Raw genomic sequence first — 16,769 nt, 5'->3', positions numbered from 1 at the left:
GTGTGAGAGAGAGACGAGAAGAATCGAAGCGTCGTCGTTTTGGTACTTATGGCGGGGCTGACCTCGAATATAAAGCGGGTTGCTCAATTTCGAAATTTCGCCCAAAATCTTGGGTTTTTCGTAATTGCACTAGCCCGCATTAATTTTTTTATTTTTTTTCCAAAACGGCGAGTCGTTCGAGGGATGGGCAGCATTAGAGGGTAGAAATACGACAGGGCGTCTAAAAAGCGAGGGCATTTGCTTGAGCTTGACTTTGTGTGCTGCAACTGCAAAGCTCGTGAATCGTTTTGCTTCAGATCTCCCCCGGATCTATACGAATTGAAAGGCCCTGATTTCGAAACATGGTGAGAATCGGCGCGTTGTTTTAGTTTTTGAATTTTTGGCTGGGATCGAAATGGTTAGGGTTTTGATTTGTGTGTGTTTGTTGTGTGTTGCAGTCGGCGCTTTTCAATTTCAATTCGTTCTTGACGGTGGTGCTGCTTGTGATTTGCACGTGCACCTTCTTGAAGATGCAGTTCCCGGCGCTTCTCGAACAGAAAACTGGGTCAGTCAGTCTCTGATTACATTTTCTTTGTTGTTGTGGTAGTCTTGATTTTATTTTTTATCCATTGGATAACAAATTTAGAGCATAAGTTGTAGTTTCTGTTGCTTTGATCGGAGTATATGTATTAAATTTGAAGTTTGAAGTTGAAAGTTTTCGTGGATGGTTACGATTATTCAAAGCTGTAGTGATGTAGTATCACATCTTGTTTGCAAAACCTATAACAATGTTGAAGCACATTGATCGAAAGAGTAAAAAGAAGCTTGATATCTAATTGTATGCATCGAAGCCTTTGCAATGTAATGTCGTTGTATGCATAGTGTTAGGTGAGGTTAGACAAACTCCATTAGAATGTATGATTAGGAATTTCTGCTCAAGTGCTGATTTAAAGCTTTGCGTTGCTTTTGAAGCAACAAATGCTTGAATTCTGGTTGCAATTTTGAAAGGTGGCTATGCCCCTCTTGGGCCTTTCTGTAAAATCGTATGTTATTATGTCTTCTTTCCTCATTTTATCTATAGTGTGATACACAACCACACTCAGACTTCAATTTCTGCTTGCAAGTACTCTTCTTTATGTCCATTCATTCTTTTGCTTTCCCTGCAATAAATAGTCTCAGTAAGGGTACTTTCTTTGCTTCTACATTTTGATTGCACGTATTGTTTTCTTTTCCCTTGTAATGTTTGTTTTATACTTCTCTACGTTGTTCTGTTTCTTTATTGATATGTCAAAATTCAAGAGCCGTGTTCTGATTATGTGTCTCATCCTGGCAGGTTTCGGGGATTTTTTTGGAAGGCCGCTAGAATAGGTATGATAATTCAGATTTTCTATTGATCTGGTTGGTATGACAATGTTATGTTGCTTCTAGAATAGTGACAGTTAAGTAGTCCATGATTCCATGAATCTGTTTGATGACTTCTGTGGCCACTTGAAACAGGTGAACGCTTGAGTCCTTGGGTTGCTGCTGGATGCATTGCAATGGGTGTCTCAATTATACTTTTCTAGGTAACTGATCCATTCCCATGGTGTTAATTGGATTACTTTCTTGGCATCTGAATTTGGGAGTAGTGACTGGCACAGACTTGTTTCTCTACCTGATTTTAATTCCAAAGTTTGGTTATGATCCAAATGTAGAATCAGATGGATTAGGATGTACTTCTATTCGATACGTTTAGATACTTGCTTGGTAGGATGTCTAATAGTCTACACAACAACAAACCACTTATAACTCCCACCATAAGTGCTAACAGTGTTTGACGGTGATGCATTGTATATTGCAGGTTAGGGCGTAGACAGGGGCAAGGAAACTCGGTGCATGGTTGTGTTTTGTGGGCTTGTGAATTACAATGACTGGAGCATGGTCCAGCGATCTTTATTGGAAGGAAGACAAAAAGACAATTAGAGAGTGAGATATTAGAGTTGCAAAATTTGTCGATTTTTCATGAATGAATGGTGTATCGTGTATGGAGTACCTTTTTCAAAAAGAGGAGGATAGAAAAACAAGTATTGCAACTCTTTTTTTGTTTTGAGGTAACAGTAGCAATCACTAATTACCAATCGAATCAGATTTGCACAAACTGGCTCTATTTTCTTGTTGGGAGCTAGTGCTTGCTTACGTTAGCATAGATTGACTTGACTGGCTAGGAAGCATTTTCTTTGGATACGTATCTAATGCAAACGTGTTTGCAAAACCGCAAATCAGTGGCCACCCTTCACTCTTTTGCTCACATAATCACTTTGGGTGATGAATGGAGAGCAAAATCTGGTGGGCGGTGACCAAGCCTCTTGGTTTTCTCATGTAATAACTTGCATAGAGTTGTCTGCATTCTATACTTTTAGAACATATCGCTTTCGCTGGTTTATGAAAATGGATTCCTGATTATGAACTTCATTATGGTGGATTAGTTGACTTTTAATTTAGCAGAGTTATTTTAAAGCATTTGACTTGAGCATTTGATATGTTTGATCAAAACAGGTTTGAGTTTTGCTTTAGTTACTTGGTGTCATTGGCCTTGGTTACCAGGTTTTAGCTGTAGAAATATGATCCGAGTAAGTTGTTCGTTTGGATAGGACACGCGGCTTTGTGGATTTGATTTGATTTCCCACTTGGCCAGGCCACAAGTACAACTGGGTTTTATTCGCAGAAGCAAACAAACGCAAGCTTGTGGTAAACAAGTGGTTCTATATATCTAACCACAACCGTTAGTTTTGTAGTGATTTTTTTGTGTGATACATGGTTGAGCGTTATTCTCTTAGTCAGTTGCTTACGAGTTGAACGTTTATAGATATGAATATTGTATGTCATGTTGAATGTTGTTTATAATTTTCATTGTATTTACATTTATGATACGTAAAATTAAATCGAATGTTGTATCATTACCCACATTTGAAAGGTTCCCATTTTTGCTATTTTAAACTTGTGATTAGGATTTTCACTACTTTAACTTTGATTAGGGTTTACTTTCAAAAGAAAGAGAATCGTGGATCATACATTAATATAATTGGCATAGTGAAATCATTGATGCTTCATCAACCATTATTTTAAGCTAATTATTTAGATTATTGGAGGGACCTTTGTTAATATCACTAATTGGGATCCATCATTATCTCCTATGAATATTTTTGTTTTGGCAATGTCCATATCAACCAGTGGATTGCTAGCTTGTTGTGATGAGTTGTGACAACCATATTTTATATTTTGAAGACCAACTTTCAGATATTTCACACATTAAAATTATAAATAAAGCTGAAGACCATCCATTTTTCTATTCTTTTTATTTAATTGGAGAAAGAGCTTAACCCAAATGGTTGGATTTAAGCTTAACCCACTAGATTAAGCAACAACTATTAAAAGAAACCACCCCAACTTCTTTGTATAAGATTAAGAAACTCCCAGAGGCCACAGTTACCGATTAGCCTCACAGAAAAGTTGAACACTTTGTTGTAAGAAAGAACAACTGTGACGCGGAATATGGTGGAAGTCTGATGGATCATCAACTAGTGTGTGTGTTTTAGTCCAAAACTACTGCTAAATAATGGGACTTATTTCTTATAGGTTCAACCTCCTATTCTTGTCGCAAATTTTCTACAAAATTGCAATATCAAATGCCGACGTGATGATATGGTACATTATATGGAAACAAACATTTGGTAGGCTTTTACGAGATTAGTAATTATCTGGTAACAAGATTGATGTTTTTCCTAAATGCATGCGTGTTAGGTTAATGGAGAGTCATATAATGAGTATGCATTAGAGGATACAAAGTTTCATTGTTTACAAGTTCGCTCTTCAACGAGCTCAATCATTTACTTGATATGAGTTTATTTCCTTGATATGAGTTAGACTCTAATCATTAACAACTTTGTCAGCTAAAATTGTCGATCTAATGATATCAAACCTATATCATTAATTTGGTACTCAAATTTAGTAAATGAATGTACGATTCTTATGATTTTAAAATAGATCCCCAAAATAAGTACGAATATACTAGCGTATATTAGTGTGCCAATCAAGTATACGAGATTTGATGCAGTGTTAAACTAACTCCATACAGGGAAATTATAAAACTGGCTTGTCTTTGATTTCACGTTACCCTACCTCAATATACCTTTGATTTCTATTTTTCGTATATGAAACTTTGGTCAAATAGTTAAAGATATAGTAACAAAAATGAAAGGAAAATTAAAAATGCAGAAAGAAGGATGATGTCGACGATTTAGGGAGCCGCTGTTGTTGCCAACAACAGCGGATCATTTCCCGCATATTTTATCCAACAAGCACTCGCTCTCACCAATGCAACTTGTAAAAAAACAACTCATTTGGATTCCATGGAATCAAACCACCACCCCCCACTCTGCAATTTACCATTACCACTTCTCCTCCAACTCAACCCCCCTCTTTCTCTTTCTTCTCTCCTTCCCAACTTCTCGGCTGCTTTTCCGGACACACACAACCATGTCCGACCCCGAAGACGACCGCGCTCCCTCCATTTTCCCAAAGTCAAAGAGCCTCGACGCCTCTTCCCTCATGGACTTCGATATCGACGTCCCCTGGCCGTTGGATCAGATCCACTTCCTGTCCAACCCCACCTCCCCTCTTTTCTTCTCCCCCGCCGACGACCCCTGCTCTCCTCTGTGGGCCTTTTCCGATGTCAACAATAATGATAAGCTCGCCCGAGCTCTTCCCGACCCGGCCCAATCCGTTTCCGGTTAGTTTTTGTGTCTTTTGTCTTAGGACTATGAGAAGGTTGTTAGATTTCAGCTTTTGGGTATTGCTCATGAGAAGATAAGGCTGAGTTGGTTTCATGAATTTTGGAGCTCTTTTTGTTTGGTCAAACATGAATAATTATTCAGTTTGGTAGAAAGGTTTCTAATTTTAGGAATACTATGTTGATTGGTTTTGTAATTCCCTCATGAAGTTCAACAATAAGAGACTTTTTTGGGAGTTCATGTCTAAGAATATCATACAGTTACAGTTGCTTCATTCAGCATCGAGAGGTTTTGCTCATTTGGGTTTTGACTATCATAACTAATGCAGATACTAATCCGGTAGCGCAGAAGCGGAAAGAGAATGAGGACAACAGAATTGTTCCGTCCCCATTTTCGGGGCTGGAGCCGAATGCGGACGGTTATTTTCTGATTAAAGAGAGGATCACTCGAGCACTTCGATACCTTAAGGAGTCGAGTGATCAGCATGTTCTAGCTCAGGTTTGGGCACCGGTGTGGGATGGGAATCGGTATGTACTCACAACTTCAGGGCAGCCCTTTGTGTTGGATCCGCATGATGGACTTCATCAGTATAGGATGGTTTCGCTGATGTATATGTTTTCTGTGGACGGGGAGAATGATGGAGTGCTTGGGCTTCCTGGCCGTGTCTTCCAGCAAAAGCTGCCCGAGTGGACTCCGAATGTTCAGTACTATTCCATCAAAGAGTATCCACGGCTTGATCATGCTCAGCACTACAATGTTCAGGGAACCTTGGCTTTGCCTGTATTTGAACCCTCTGGACGGTCCTGTATTGGTGTAATTGAGCTCATTATGACTTCTCAGAAGATCAATTATGCTCCCGAGGTTGATAAAATTTGCAAAGCACTTGAGGTTGGTTTGCTATGTTTTCTTTTTCATATTTTGTGATGTTCATTTCAAATGTCGATAGATTTATCAGGTTATTGCAACAACAAAAGAGATTCGTCAGTCACATAATTTTATTTCTCCTGCAGGCAGTAAGCTTGAAGAGTTCAGAGATGTTGGATCATACTAGCACACAGGTGAGCAATAACCATGAGCCTAATTTGGTGTTCTTTTGGGAACCAAGAAAGTAAATACGGATTTCTTTCATTTCTTCCTCCTCCATTCTCACAGATATATGCTTGGCACTTCTTGTAACCAGATTCAGATACGCAATGAAGGTCGCCAAACTGCATTAACTGAGATCTTGGAGATACTGACAATGGTATGTGAAACTCATAAGTTACCACTGGCTCAGACGTGGGTTCCATGTATGCATCGCAATGTTTTGGCTTATGGTGGCGGCATGAAGAAGAGTTGTACGAGCTTTGACGGTAGCTGCATGGAACAGGTCTGCATGTCCACAACAGATGTGGCGGTCTACATTGTAGATGCTCACATGTGGGGTTTTCGAGAGGCCTGTGTAGAGCATCACTTACAAAAGGGTCAAGGGGTTGCTGGTAGGGCATTTTTGTCCCGTAATGCGTGCTTCTGCAGAGACATTAGCCAGTTCCGCAAAACAGAATACCCTTTAGTACACTATGCGCGCATGTTTAGGTTAACCAGCTCATTTGCAATCTGTTTACAGAGCACTCATACAGGAAATGATGATTACATTCTAGAATTTTTTCTGCCGCCTAGCATCACAGACAGTAGTGAACAACAGACGTTATTGGGCTCCATATTGGCTATAGTGAAAGGTCATTGTCAGAATCTCAAGGTTGCTTCTGGAATTGGACTTGCAGAGGAAGGAATAGTTGAGATTGTTCAAGCTTCTATAAATGAGGGGCTTGATTCAAGATTTGAATGCATACAGATACCCCGATCGGTGGAGCCACTACCAGGGTCTTCCTTACCTAACAGAGAAGAGATAGTGCACCTAGATCCAGCAAAACCACAGTTAATGGTGGACATCAATGCTATCAATGATGAGAGAAATGCAGTTCACAAGGGTGGACAAAATAACATTTCTGTTCCCGAGAATAAAGACATGAAAAAGACATCAGAGAGGAAGCGTGGGAAAACTGAGAAATCAATTAGTCTAGAGGTTCTTCAACAATATTTTGCTGGAAGTCTTAAAGATGCTGCAAAGAGCCTTGGAGGTTATTTTTCTTATTACACTAAAATCAATTTCACTCATGCTGTTTCAACAAATGCCAATATATTGATCTAAAGGAATTTTTGTGTTGCAGTTTGTCCTACCACAATGAAGCGCATCTGTAGGCAGCATGGAATCTCCCGCTGGCCGTCTCGCAAGATCAACAAGGTCAACCGTTCTCTCAGTAAGCTAAAGCTTGTAATTGAATCTGTCCAAGGTGGTGAAGGAGCATTTGGTTTGAGTCCTCTTACTACAAGTCCGCTTACTGGTGCTGTTGGCTCCAATTCTCGACCTTTTACAAGCTCACAACCTTATGAAGTTCAGGGAGAAAAGAAAGACTCGCCCAACTCTAGTTCACCAGGAAGAGAGGGACAGGCTGGGATAGGAGATCCAGATATTGGTAGAGGCTCAAACTCATCCAAAACAGGTAGTGGCTCAAGGGAGGCGAGTACTGGTACCCCTACTTCTCATGGTTCATGCCAAGGTAGTCCGGCAAATGGAAGTGCAATGGCAAAGGAGCCCTTTGTTTCTACCATGCATGAGCAATTCGCTGAAGTAGATCGCTCCCCTGAATCAGCATTTCGACCACCAGACGAAGTCTATGTACCAGTTCTTTGTTCGATACCTGATGCTCTCCTCATTACAGAACCTGAAGAACCATCTAGAGGGATGCAACTAGAGGATGCTGGAAGTTCAAAAGACTTGAGAAATCTGTGTCCTCTTGCAGACTTAACTGTGGACGAGCAAGTTCCAGAAGTTTTCTGGACAGACCCCCCATATCCCGATTCAGCTCCGAAGCAATTCATCCCTACTCTTGCATACACAGTGCCCCATAACACATCTTTACGAGAAATGAGGAGTGTAACCATAAAGGCAGCATATAAAGATGATATCATTAGGTTTCGGATCTCTATGAGTTCTTGTATAGTGGATCTGAGAGAGGAAGTGGCAAAGAGATTAAAGTTGGAGGTGGGCACATTTGATATGAAGTACATGGATGATGACCTCGAGTGGGTTTTGATAGCCTGTGATGCAGACCTGCAGGAATGCATGGAAATTTGCCGTTCATCAGGCAGCAATATGATCAGACTCTCTGTTCACGACATTCTGCCCAATCTTGGAAGCTCTTGCGAGAGCACTGACGAATGAGGATTCAATTGTAGATACGGTTAGTTTTATCATCATTTCTAAATGATGCTTAGCAAATGCAGGTGTATTAGGTGTTGTTTGATAGAGCTTGCTTCATTTTTTCATTAAAAAGAAAATGACTGGATTTTGAGATCAAAGTGTCGATAGTGTTGCTGCCATTTGCCTTAGTTTCGTTGGCGTTCTTGCTCCCTTACATTTTACCAGTGATTTAAAAAGATGTCACATTACCAGGTCGTCTGCATCTCATGACTCTTTGTGATCTTGTCCATTAAAACTTAGACCTTCATTTTTTTCTCAGTTACTGGGAGTGGGATTCCATGCTTTGAAGAAGTTTCAGCAATCATAGAACTGAAGTAGTGAGTAAACTTTTGGGCCATTTGTTTGATTCAGAACGATACATTTATTTGATCACACATGTTTTCATAGCAGCAAATTTCCAAGGCTTCATTGGAGTTCGAAATTACAATGCTGAAGAGGCCAAAACGTATGCATGCATGGGTAAAGGAGTAAAAGGACATCGATGGCTATACCCGCCAACGCGTTTATGGTGATCAGTTCCTCTTGTCATATATATTCGGATGCAAAATTTATCCAAAGTTGATGAAGTTTCTAGCTTCAGCCATTCAAAAAGGAAAAGAATAGAAGCTCATATAGCTAAAAACAGAGAAGTTGAAAAGAAGAAAATATGATCGAGCAGTACGTAGTAGTAGAAGCCTTTGGGGGGCCTTGTTACATAACCAAATGTTATTTGGTCACACAGCAGCCCCGTTCACCTGGTCAGTAGGCGACCAGGGATTATCTGGTCAACTGTCGTCAGATCTGCTCGATTTTGATCCAAAGGTTGAGACATATCATAAGCTTTATTATTTTTGCCCTTGGATCAAAATCGAGCCGATCCGACGACAGTTGACCAGATAATCTCTGGTCACCTACTGACTAGGTGAACGGGGCTTGGTCACACAGTATGCCATATTTCATTTCAGCATGTCATTACATGCATGCGAAATAAAAACACCAAACTATGTCAAGCACCCATTCTATAACTAGAACACTCTAATGGAAATTTTTAACGTCGTTTCAAAGTTGAACAACAAACAAATTTGTTTGTTATTTTAGTGTTCCACTAGTCCATGCAAACTCTAAAATCTATGCTCTACGAATATTATGCTTTCTCGTTACACGTACATGTGAATTTTTTTATCATGTTTTTTTGTGAATTTTTTTATCATATGGTAGGACTCAATATTCATAAACAAACAAGAGAAAAAGTTTCTTCTAATTTTGTCGGTAAAACGTGACCTGGTTGGTTATGGAGTTAACTAACAACTTTGAGGTCATAAGTTCATATTCAGGGGTGGATTGACATCGAGGCTACTAGGCTAGTCTAGGCAGTTTTCCTTGAATTATGTAGGTCTGTTGTCGCTGAGTCATGTAAAAATGGCAGAAACAGGAAAAACTATTTGATTTGAAGAGCAAGACGACCTGATGCGCGTCATTCTCTCTCTTCTTCTTTGATAGTCGTTTAACATGCAAGACGTGGTATCAATCTTTTCTTTTAATTCAAAACGACTGATTTCAACAGTAAATATGAAAAAAGAAAGAACATGACGCATAGAGGATATAATTCAAATAGGACTTTGAGAGTTGGAGTTAGCATACAACGTTTAGTCTAGCTTCTATTTACATCGTTTCTCTTAAACTTCTAAATTTCGAGAAGAGCTTATGTATCTCTTTTTTACTGTTCATGTGGAATCGTTTGGCAATTGAAGAATTGAAGAATGAAATTTCAAAAGCTCTTATTCAGTTATTCAATTGATCGAATGAATCTTCCTTTACAAGTTCACACGGAGTTCTAACTTATTCTAGAACTCATACAAAGCTGATAAGTTTTTTTGTTTTTTGTTTTTAGAAGAAGCTGATAGTTCAATTCATATAAAGCTATACTTACATAGCTATGATTATTACTGAACATCAAAGTTCATCTTCATCATATTATGATATTATACATTGAATTTACTTTTAACACAATCCAATTAAGCTATTGTACTTATTTTATGTTAGATGTTAGTTTATCTATTTGTATCGTATATTTGGTTTGAGATTTGCCTTGGTTTGTTGGAAAGTCATATCGGCAATATCCTTTGTATTAGTTGTGAATATATGTTTTCCTTATATTTTCCTTGATTGTAGTTGATAGCAGATTTATAGGAAAGAGATAGATATGTAGAATCAGTTAACTAGCTGTTAACGATGTATATATTCTCATTCAGATATCAATGAAAACTACTCCACCAAAATATCTGTTCTTCTTTGTTTCACTTCTTCATCTTTTCATGGTATCAGAGCAGGACTAGATCCTGACTCTATAGCCGCTGCACTTTATCTCTCGTGCAACGAATCTTTTTCTCATTCCGTTGTACTCTATATCTCGTACAACAATTCTTCCGTCTTCATGGCGAATCAAAATTTTAAATCTTTTTACATTGATCATCCTGATCGTCCAACCTTGATGATAGTTTTCGACCAATATAATCGATCAAGTCAATCTATTCAGAAAAACGGTTTCTCCGTTCGCATTCCTCTCCCCAAGCAACAATATCAACGTGCTTTGGCTATTTTGAATCGCAAGGGATCTGATGATACACAAGCCAATGCTACAGTAACCAAATCAAATTTTTCTGAGATCACTTCTAGCCGTTGGATCATCGATAGCGGCACAACGGATCACATCTCTTCGTCTCGAAGTTCAATATTAAACAAGGATACAAATTGTTCATTGCCTCCCGTATTGTTGCCTAGTGGAGAAAAAGCTACCATTGTCGCTAAGGGTTCTTTACCTCTGAATTATGAGTACTATTTACATGATATTTTGTGTGTGCCTACATTCAAAGTTGATCTGATGTCAGTGAGTTAATTAACGAGAGGCCTGAATTGTTCAGTAACATTTTACCCTTATTGGTGTGTTTTGCAGGATCTGGCTACGAGGAAGATGATTGGTTTGGGTAAGCAGCGTGACGGGCTATATTACTTGACGGCATTAGCAACGAAGAAAACCAAGATTAATCCTCATCCATCACCCAACCATCAATCAGCTTGTAATCTCACCATCACTCCCACCAACCTCTGGCATAGCCGTCTAGGTCACGTTTCCCATCCTCCTTTAAATTTCATTGCTAAGAACTTCTTAAATCTCTCAGTTCAACCTGTTGAAGCTTGCCCTATTTGTCCTTTGGCTAAGCAACATCGCTTGTCTTTTGGTGTTAGTTTAATCTCAACTGAAAAACCATTTGATTTAATTCATTGTGATATTTGGGGTCGTTATAAACACTCATCCCTTTCTGGTGCCCATTACTTTCTCACTGTAGTTGATGATTACTCCAGATTCACTTGGGTATTTTTGATGAGACATAAAGATGAAGCACAACCGATTCTAAAACGTTTTTTCAGTTATGTTTTCACTCAATTCACATCTCGTATAAAAGCTTTTCGCAGTGACAATGGTAGTGAGTTCCTTTCACTTCAATCTTTCTTCAATGATAATGGTGTGATTTTTCAACATTCATGCGTTTACACGCCTCAACAAAATGGGGTTGTGGAACGTAAACATCGTCACATTTTACAAGTATCCCGAGCTTTGAAATTTCATGCTCAACTCCTTACTCATTTTTGGGGAGAATGTGTTCTTCATGCTGTTCACATCATCAATCGATTGCCTACACCCCTTCTTTCTTTCAAAACTCCGTTTGAGCGTCTTTACTCGAAACCACCTCCTTATCATCATCTTCGTGTGTTTGGTTGTCTAGCATATGCCACCAATGTCCACACTTCTCACAAGTTTGATCATCGTGCGATAGCTGGCATTTTTATTGGTTATCCTGACACGACCCACCCCGAATTTCACCCTGAAACCCAGAGTAAATCGTGCGGGGACCACCTCCAAGGAAAATTTACTGAAAAGATTAAGAAAATCTCCCTTGCAGATGGACAACCCTAACTCGAAAATTTCGTATTACACTCTTAATTCAACACTTCCGAACCTCACATAATTTACAAAAATTCTAAAGTATTCAGAGCTACTAAACACAAGCGGAAGCAAGAAAACACGAGTAGGTTGAACAGGTAACCTACTGGCGAAAACTGGCAGAAAAGCGGGTGACTATGCCTTGTCTCCTACTAGATCCAACCCGAACTCTGCAGACTGGGCAATTTAAAACGAAGGGCCCAGGGGAAAACATTTAATAACGTTAGAGTGAGTGGACAAAAATAAAATAATAAATAAAATATTTATGTTTCCCCAAATTAATTTCTAAGGAAAAATCGAATGCATGCCGCAAGCGATAAAACTTTTATCCCATAAAATATCGAGCCTCTCAGACTCTATAATATATGTATGTATTTACACTCGTCCATGCTCCCTATATAAATTCATGGGTCTATATAGGGCTACTACGCTCGCGTCCAACGCTCACGTCACGCCTTAATGCGGTGCTACACTACGCCATCAAGGTGGACAGACGGGTGTATAAATATGTGTCCATACCCCCTATATGAATTAAACACTCAAATAGGGCTACTACGCTTACGTCCAACGCTCACGTCACACCATAATGCGGCTATATGCTACGCCATTAAGGTGGACAGACACATATGGCTAGCTAGCATTTTCTATACATACTCTCTCATATATACATATTTATAATCACCGAAAATCCCATTTTCGGTAACTCTCTCTCAGAGAAATAAAAGCGTCAAAATTAATTGACGGTAAAACTCCAACAAAAGGAAATGTTCAATCATGAACCATAGCATGCATATTATTTCAAATTAAAAGTCCACTCACAAATTAGGCCTAAGCCTGCTGTCGATCTGGGGTCTCGTCTGCTCGAGCCTCCTCACGTCCTGTTCCAAATAAAATATTAATTTCCCAACCAATAATCCAATATTTAATCAAGATAGGCAAAATTACCCGAGAGCCATAATTACGCTCATTATTGCCTAACTTCGATATTCTTACATCGGAACGATCCGAACTTAAATATCATACTCCACAGTCGTAAATATAACCTCCCCAAAATACGACTTAAATCCTACGGCCGGATTCTACATTAATTAACCGCCAAAAATACCAAACTTCGGAAATTCACAAACCTATCCAAATCTCATCCAAAAATTCCATAAATCACACCAATATACTCCTCTTAATATTCCACATTTAAAACCCTAAAAATCTCCTAACCGGCGGCGGCGCCGCCGGCGGCTCCGGCCGGCAGCCGTTTTCCGGCGACCTGCAAATGCTACCAAATTTTAACAAATCTTCCTCTCAATCTCCTCTACAACTTTCATGACTAACACATCACCCAATTCCAAGCCTAACTAGGCTAATCGAACGAAAACAACTTAAACACCATAAAACTTCCACCTCAAATTTCTCCTTACCTAGCTCAAGAGGGAGGGAGCTGTTTGGAGGGGTTGTTGCACGGGAGGAGGGCTACAAAACCGTACCAAGCTTGCCCGGATTGGTGGCCGGAGGAGGAAGTTCCGGCGAAAAAACCGATTCGGCAGTCGGAGCTTTCGGGTGGCACCGCTCTCTCACGGCGGAGCTAGGGCTCCTCTCACCGGTCTAGAAATGTTGCTGGGAGGGAGACCGACCGAACGGGACCGGTCCGGCGGCGAACGGAGGTCGGACGGCGGCGGGAGGACAGCCGGAAAACCGGGCAGCGGGAGGCTCGGGGAGAGGAAAAGAAAAGAGGGAAGAAGAGAAAGGGAGGAGGAAAAAGAAAATGGGTTGGGCCTCCACCGGTCCAACCTATATCAACCCACTTCCAAAAAATAAAAACACCCCGAAAAAATAATACCCGAATAAAAAATTACCTTTTACTAGCTAAAATTTACCATTTTTACCGTCGTCGTATTTTCCTCATACTAATAATCCTCCGCACATAATCGTCCCCGAAACCCCAGGGACCAATTAAACTATTTACTCAATGATCGAGACGGTAAAATTCTTATTATAATCAGGCTAGTAAATAAGATAAAAATATAAGGATCGGGATGTGACATGTCCGGTTGGTCAAAAAGCCTACAAGTTATATAACCCTTCCACCAGAAAAATTATTACAAGTAGAGATGTCGCTTTTCATGAAACTATTTTTCCCTATGCTTCTGACAAGTCTCCTTCCCTTTCACTTCAGTTGGGCCACTTTGCAAGCCCAATTCCAGGTCCAGTCCATCCCTTAGCTGACTTTTCTTATCCATCTCCCTCTTCCACCACAACGTCAGTCTCACCCAAACCCAATTTTCCGCCTCCTCCGACTCGATCTACCACACCGCCGTCTTCTCCACCACCCACCACTCTTCGAACCTCCGTCCGCCGTTCCAAGGCTCCAGCATCATCAGACCAACCCAACTTGTTGTCTCCTACCGACTCCTTCACCCACCAAATCCCGGCAGAACCACAAGCGCCATCGTCTCCGGCGTGATCATCACAGTCTCCTCCACCTTCCTCACCAGCCCGATCCTCAATGGTACCCAATTCTCTCCCAATCCTACTCGAATTAGTCCCGCCTTGCCTTCCTCCTAACCTTGATTCGTTACCGGTCCTTGTCCTCGTCGAATTGACGTCCTCCGATTCATCACCGGCACCGTACTCACCACCCAACCCACCACCTAATCCGCCTCTTCTTTTATCCCAATTGCCTGACCCTGAACCCGCTCCTCTCCGTCGCTCCAGCCCCCAACCGCCCCGCCGGCAAAGCTTCGAGATTATGTCTGCTCCACCGTCTGCTCTGACCAATCTCCTCCTCTTATGCCAGGTCCGACAAAAGGTACTCGTTATCCTCTGGCTAACTATGTCTCTTATGGTCGTTATAAGCCAGCATATAAGAATTTTGTTGCTCAGGTTAGCACTGATGTTGAACCCCGATCTTATTCTGAGGCTGCTAATGATCCTAAATGGCAGCAAGCAATGCAAACTGAATTGCAGGCACTTCAGGACAATGGTACATGGACTCTTGCATCCTTTCCAGCTGGTAAAGTTCCCATTGGCTGTCGATGGGTTTACAAGATAAAACGCAAGTCTGATGGGTCAATAGAGTGGTATAAGGCGAGACTAGTGGCAAAAGGTTTCACTCAATTGGAGGGAGTTGACTACCAGGACACTTTTTCACCCACGGCTAAAATCATCTATGTTCGCTGTTTATTAGCCCTAGCAGCTGCCCGTGGATGGTCCTTTCATCAGCTCGACGTCAATAATGTTTTTCTCCATGGTGATTTAGATGAAGAAATTTACATGTCTCTGCCGCCAGGGCTTCAGCGACAGGGGGAGGACCGATTGGTTTGTCGCTTACACAAGTCATTATATGGGTTGAAGCAGGCATCCCGTCAATGGTTTGCCAAATTTTCTGAAGCCATTCGTTCAACTGGCTATGTGCAATCAAAAGCCGATTACTCTCTGTTCACTAGAAAGCAAGGCAAGTCTTTCACTATCCTCTTGATATATGTGGATGATATTTTGATTACCGGCAATGATCCTGAAAGCATAGCTGATGTGAAGAAATTCCTGCATAATAGTTTTCGTCTTAAAGACCTAGGTGACTTGAAGTATTTCCTTGATATTGAGATTTGTGCATCTAGGAATGGTATTTTTATTTCTCAGCGTAAATATGCTTTGGAGATTATCAAGGATGCAGGGTTATTAGGTGCTACTCCCATTGACACTCCCATGGAACGTGGCTTAAAATTGAGTGATAAAAGTGAACCACTCAAAGATCCTAGAAAATACAGGAGATTAGTTGGGCGATTAATATATCTCACAGTTTCAAGACCGGACATTACATATGTTGTTCATGTCTTGAGCAGATTCATGCACCAACCTCGAAAGGATCATTGGGAGGCAGCTTTGTGAGTTGTACGTTTTTTAAAAAATTCCCCTGGTCAAGGTCTCTTCTTTTCTTCAAACAGTGATTTTCGGTTGAGAGCTTACTGTGATTCAGATTGGGCAGGATGCCCACTTACTAGAAGATCTACTACAGGGTACTGTGTATTCTTAGGTCCATCATTGATCTCATGGAGGTCGAAGCGCCAGAAAATAGTCTCTCTTTCTTCAGCTGAGGCCGAATACCGTGCAATGACGGGAGCTTGTTGTGAATTAATGTGGCTTCGCTATTTACTTAGAGACTTGGGAGTTTTCCATCAAGAGGCTGCTTTGTTATATTGTGACAATAAAGCTGCATTACATATTGCAGCTAATCCGGTGTTCCATGAACGTACAAGACATATAGAGATGGATTGTCACTTTATAAGAGACAAGATTTTAGAAGGTTCTGTTGAAACAAGATTTGTAAGTTCTCCGAATCAGCTAGCAGATGTTTTAACTAAAGCTTTGGGAAAGGAGGTGTTCATGTCAATGATTCGCAAGTTGGGAGTGCAAGACATCCACTCTCCAACTTGAGGGGGAGTGTTGGAAAGTCATATCGGCAATATCCTTTGTATTAGTTGTGAATATATGTTTTCCTTATATTGTCTTTGATTGTAGTTGATAGCAGATTTATAGGAAAGAGATAGATATGTAGAATCAGTTAGCTAGCTGTTAACGATGTATATATTAATATTCTCATTCAGATATCAATGAAAACTATTCCACCAAAATATCTGTTCTTCTTTGTTTCACTTCTTCATCTTTTCTTAGATTCGTTACTGTTCAAACCTCATTGGCATATATAGGGTGTGTGAGTTATTTAATAAAAGTTTTTTATTTG

At 40.4% G+C, this 16,769-nt stretch overlaps 2 protein-coding genes across 2 annotated transcripts; both read left to right on the top strand.

Annotated features, from left to right (window-relative positions):
• The first annotated feature begins 243 nt into the window (after positions 1-243).
• LOC101312931 (protein kish-A-like) lies at positions 244-2,591 on the top strand. The gene is made up of 5 exons (XM_004300447.1): positions 244-344; positions 438-544; positions 1,313-1,347; positions 1,477-1,544; positions 1,820-2,591. Exons 1-4 carry the CDS (start codon positions 342-344, stop codon positions 1,542-1,544), a joined length of 213 nt encoding a protein of 70 aa, XP_004300495.1. The 5' UTR covers positions 244-341; the 3' UTR covers positions 1,820-2,591.
• Positions 2,592-4,494: 1,903 nt separating this feature from the next.
• On the top strand, positions 4,495-8,342 carry LOC101309942 (protein NLP7-like). The gene is made up of 5 exons (XM_004301768.1): positions 4,495-4,747; positions 5,077-5,636; positions 5,759-5,806; positions 5,929-6,868; positions 6,959-8,342. Exons 1-5 carry the CDS (start codon positions 4,495-4,497, stop codon positions 8,011-8,013), a joined length of 2,856 nt encoding a protein of 951 aa, XP_004301816.1. The 3' UTR covers positions 8,014-8,342.
• The last annotated feature ends 8,427 nt before the right edge of the window (positions 8,343-16,769 follow it).

This window comes from Fragaria vesca, linkage group LG5 (genome assembly GCF_000184155.1).
Source record: "Fragaria vesca subsp. vesca linkage group LG5, FraVesHawaii_1.0, whole genome shotgun sequence".
Taxonomy (NCBI): domain Eukaryota; kingdom Viridiplantae; phylum Streptophyta; class Magnoliopsida; order Rosales; family Rosaceae; genus Fragaria; species Fragaria vesca.
The sequence above is the reverse complement of the archived record's forward strand: the minus strand, read 5'-3'. Positions and strand labels throughout refer to the sequence as shown.

What these genes read in the sequence shown, in the direction of transcription:
- LOC101312931 (XM_004300447.1), top strand. An exon ending in CTTCTCGAACAGAAAACTGG is followed by an intron (nt 545 to 1,312) that starts GTCAGTCAGTCT and finishes TCATCCTGGCAG; the next exon opens with GTTTCGGGGATTTTTTTGGA. An exon ending in TTGGAAGGCCGCTAGAATAG is followed by an intron (nt 1,348 to 1,476) that starts GTATGATAATTC and finishes CACTTGAAACAG; the next exon opens with GTGAACGCTTGAGTCCTTGG.
- LOC101309942 (XM_004301768.1), top strand. Translation starts at nt 4,495, where the DNA reads ATGTCCGACCCCGAAGACGACCGCGCTCCCTCCATTTTCCCAAAGTCA. An exon ending in CCCGGCCCAATCCGTTTCCG is followed by an intron (nt 4,748 to 5,076) that starts GTTAGTTTTTGT and finishes TAACTAATGCAG; the next exon opens with ATACTAATCCGGTAGCGCAG. An exon ending in TGGATCATACTAGCACACAG is followed by an intron (nt 5,807 to 5,928) that starts GTGAGCAATAAC and finishes TCTTGTAACCAG; the next exon opens with ATTCAGATACGCAATGAAGG.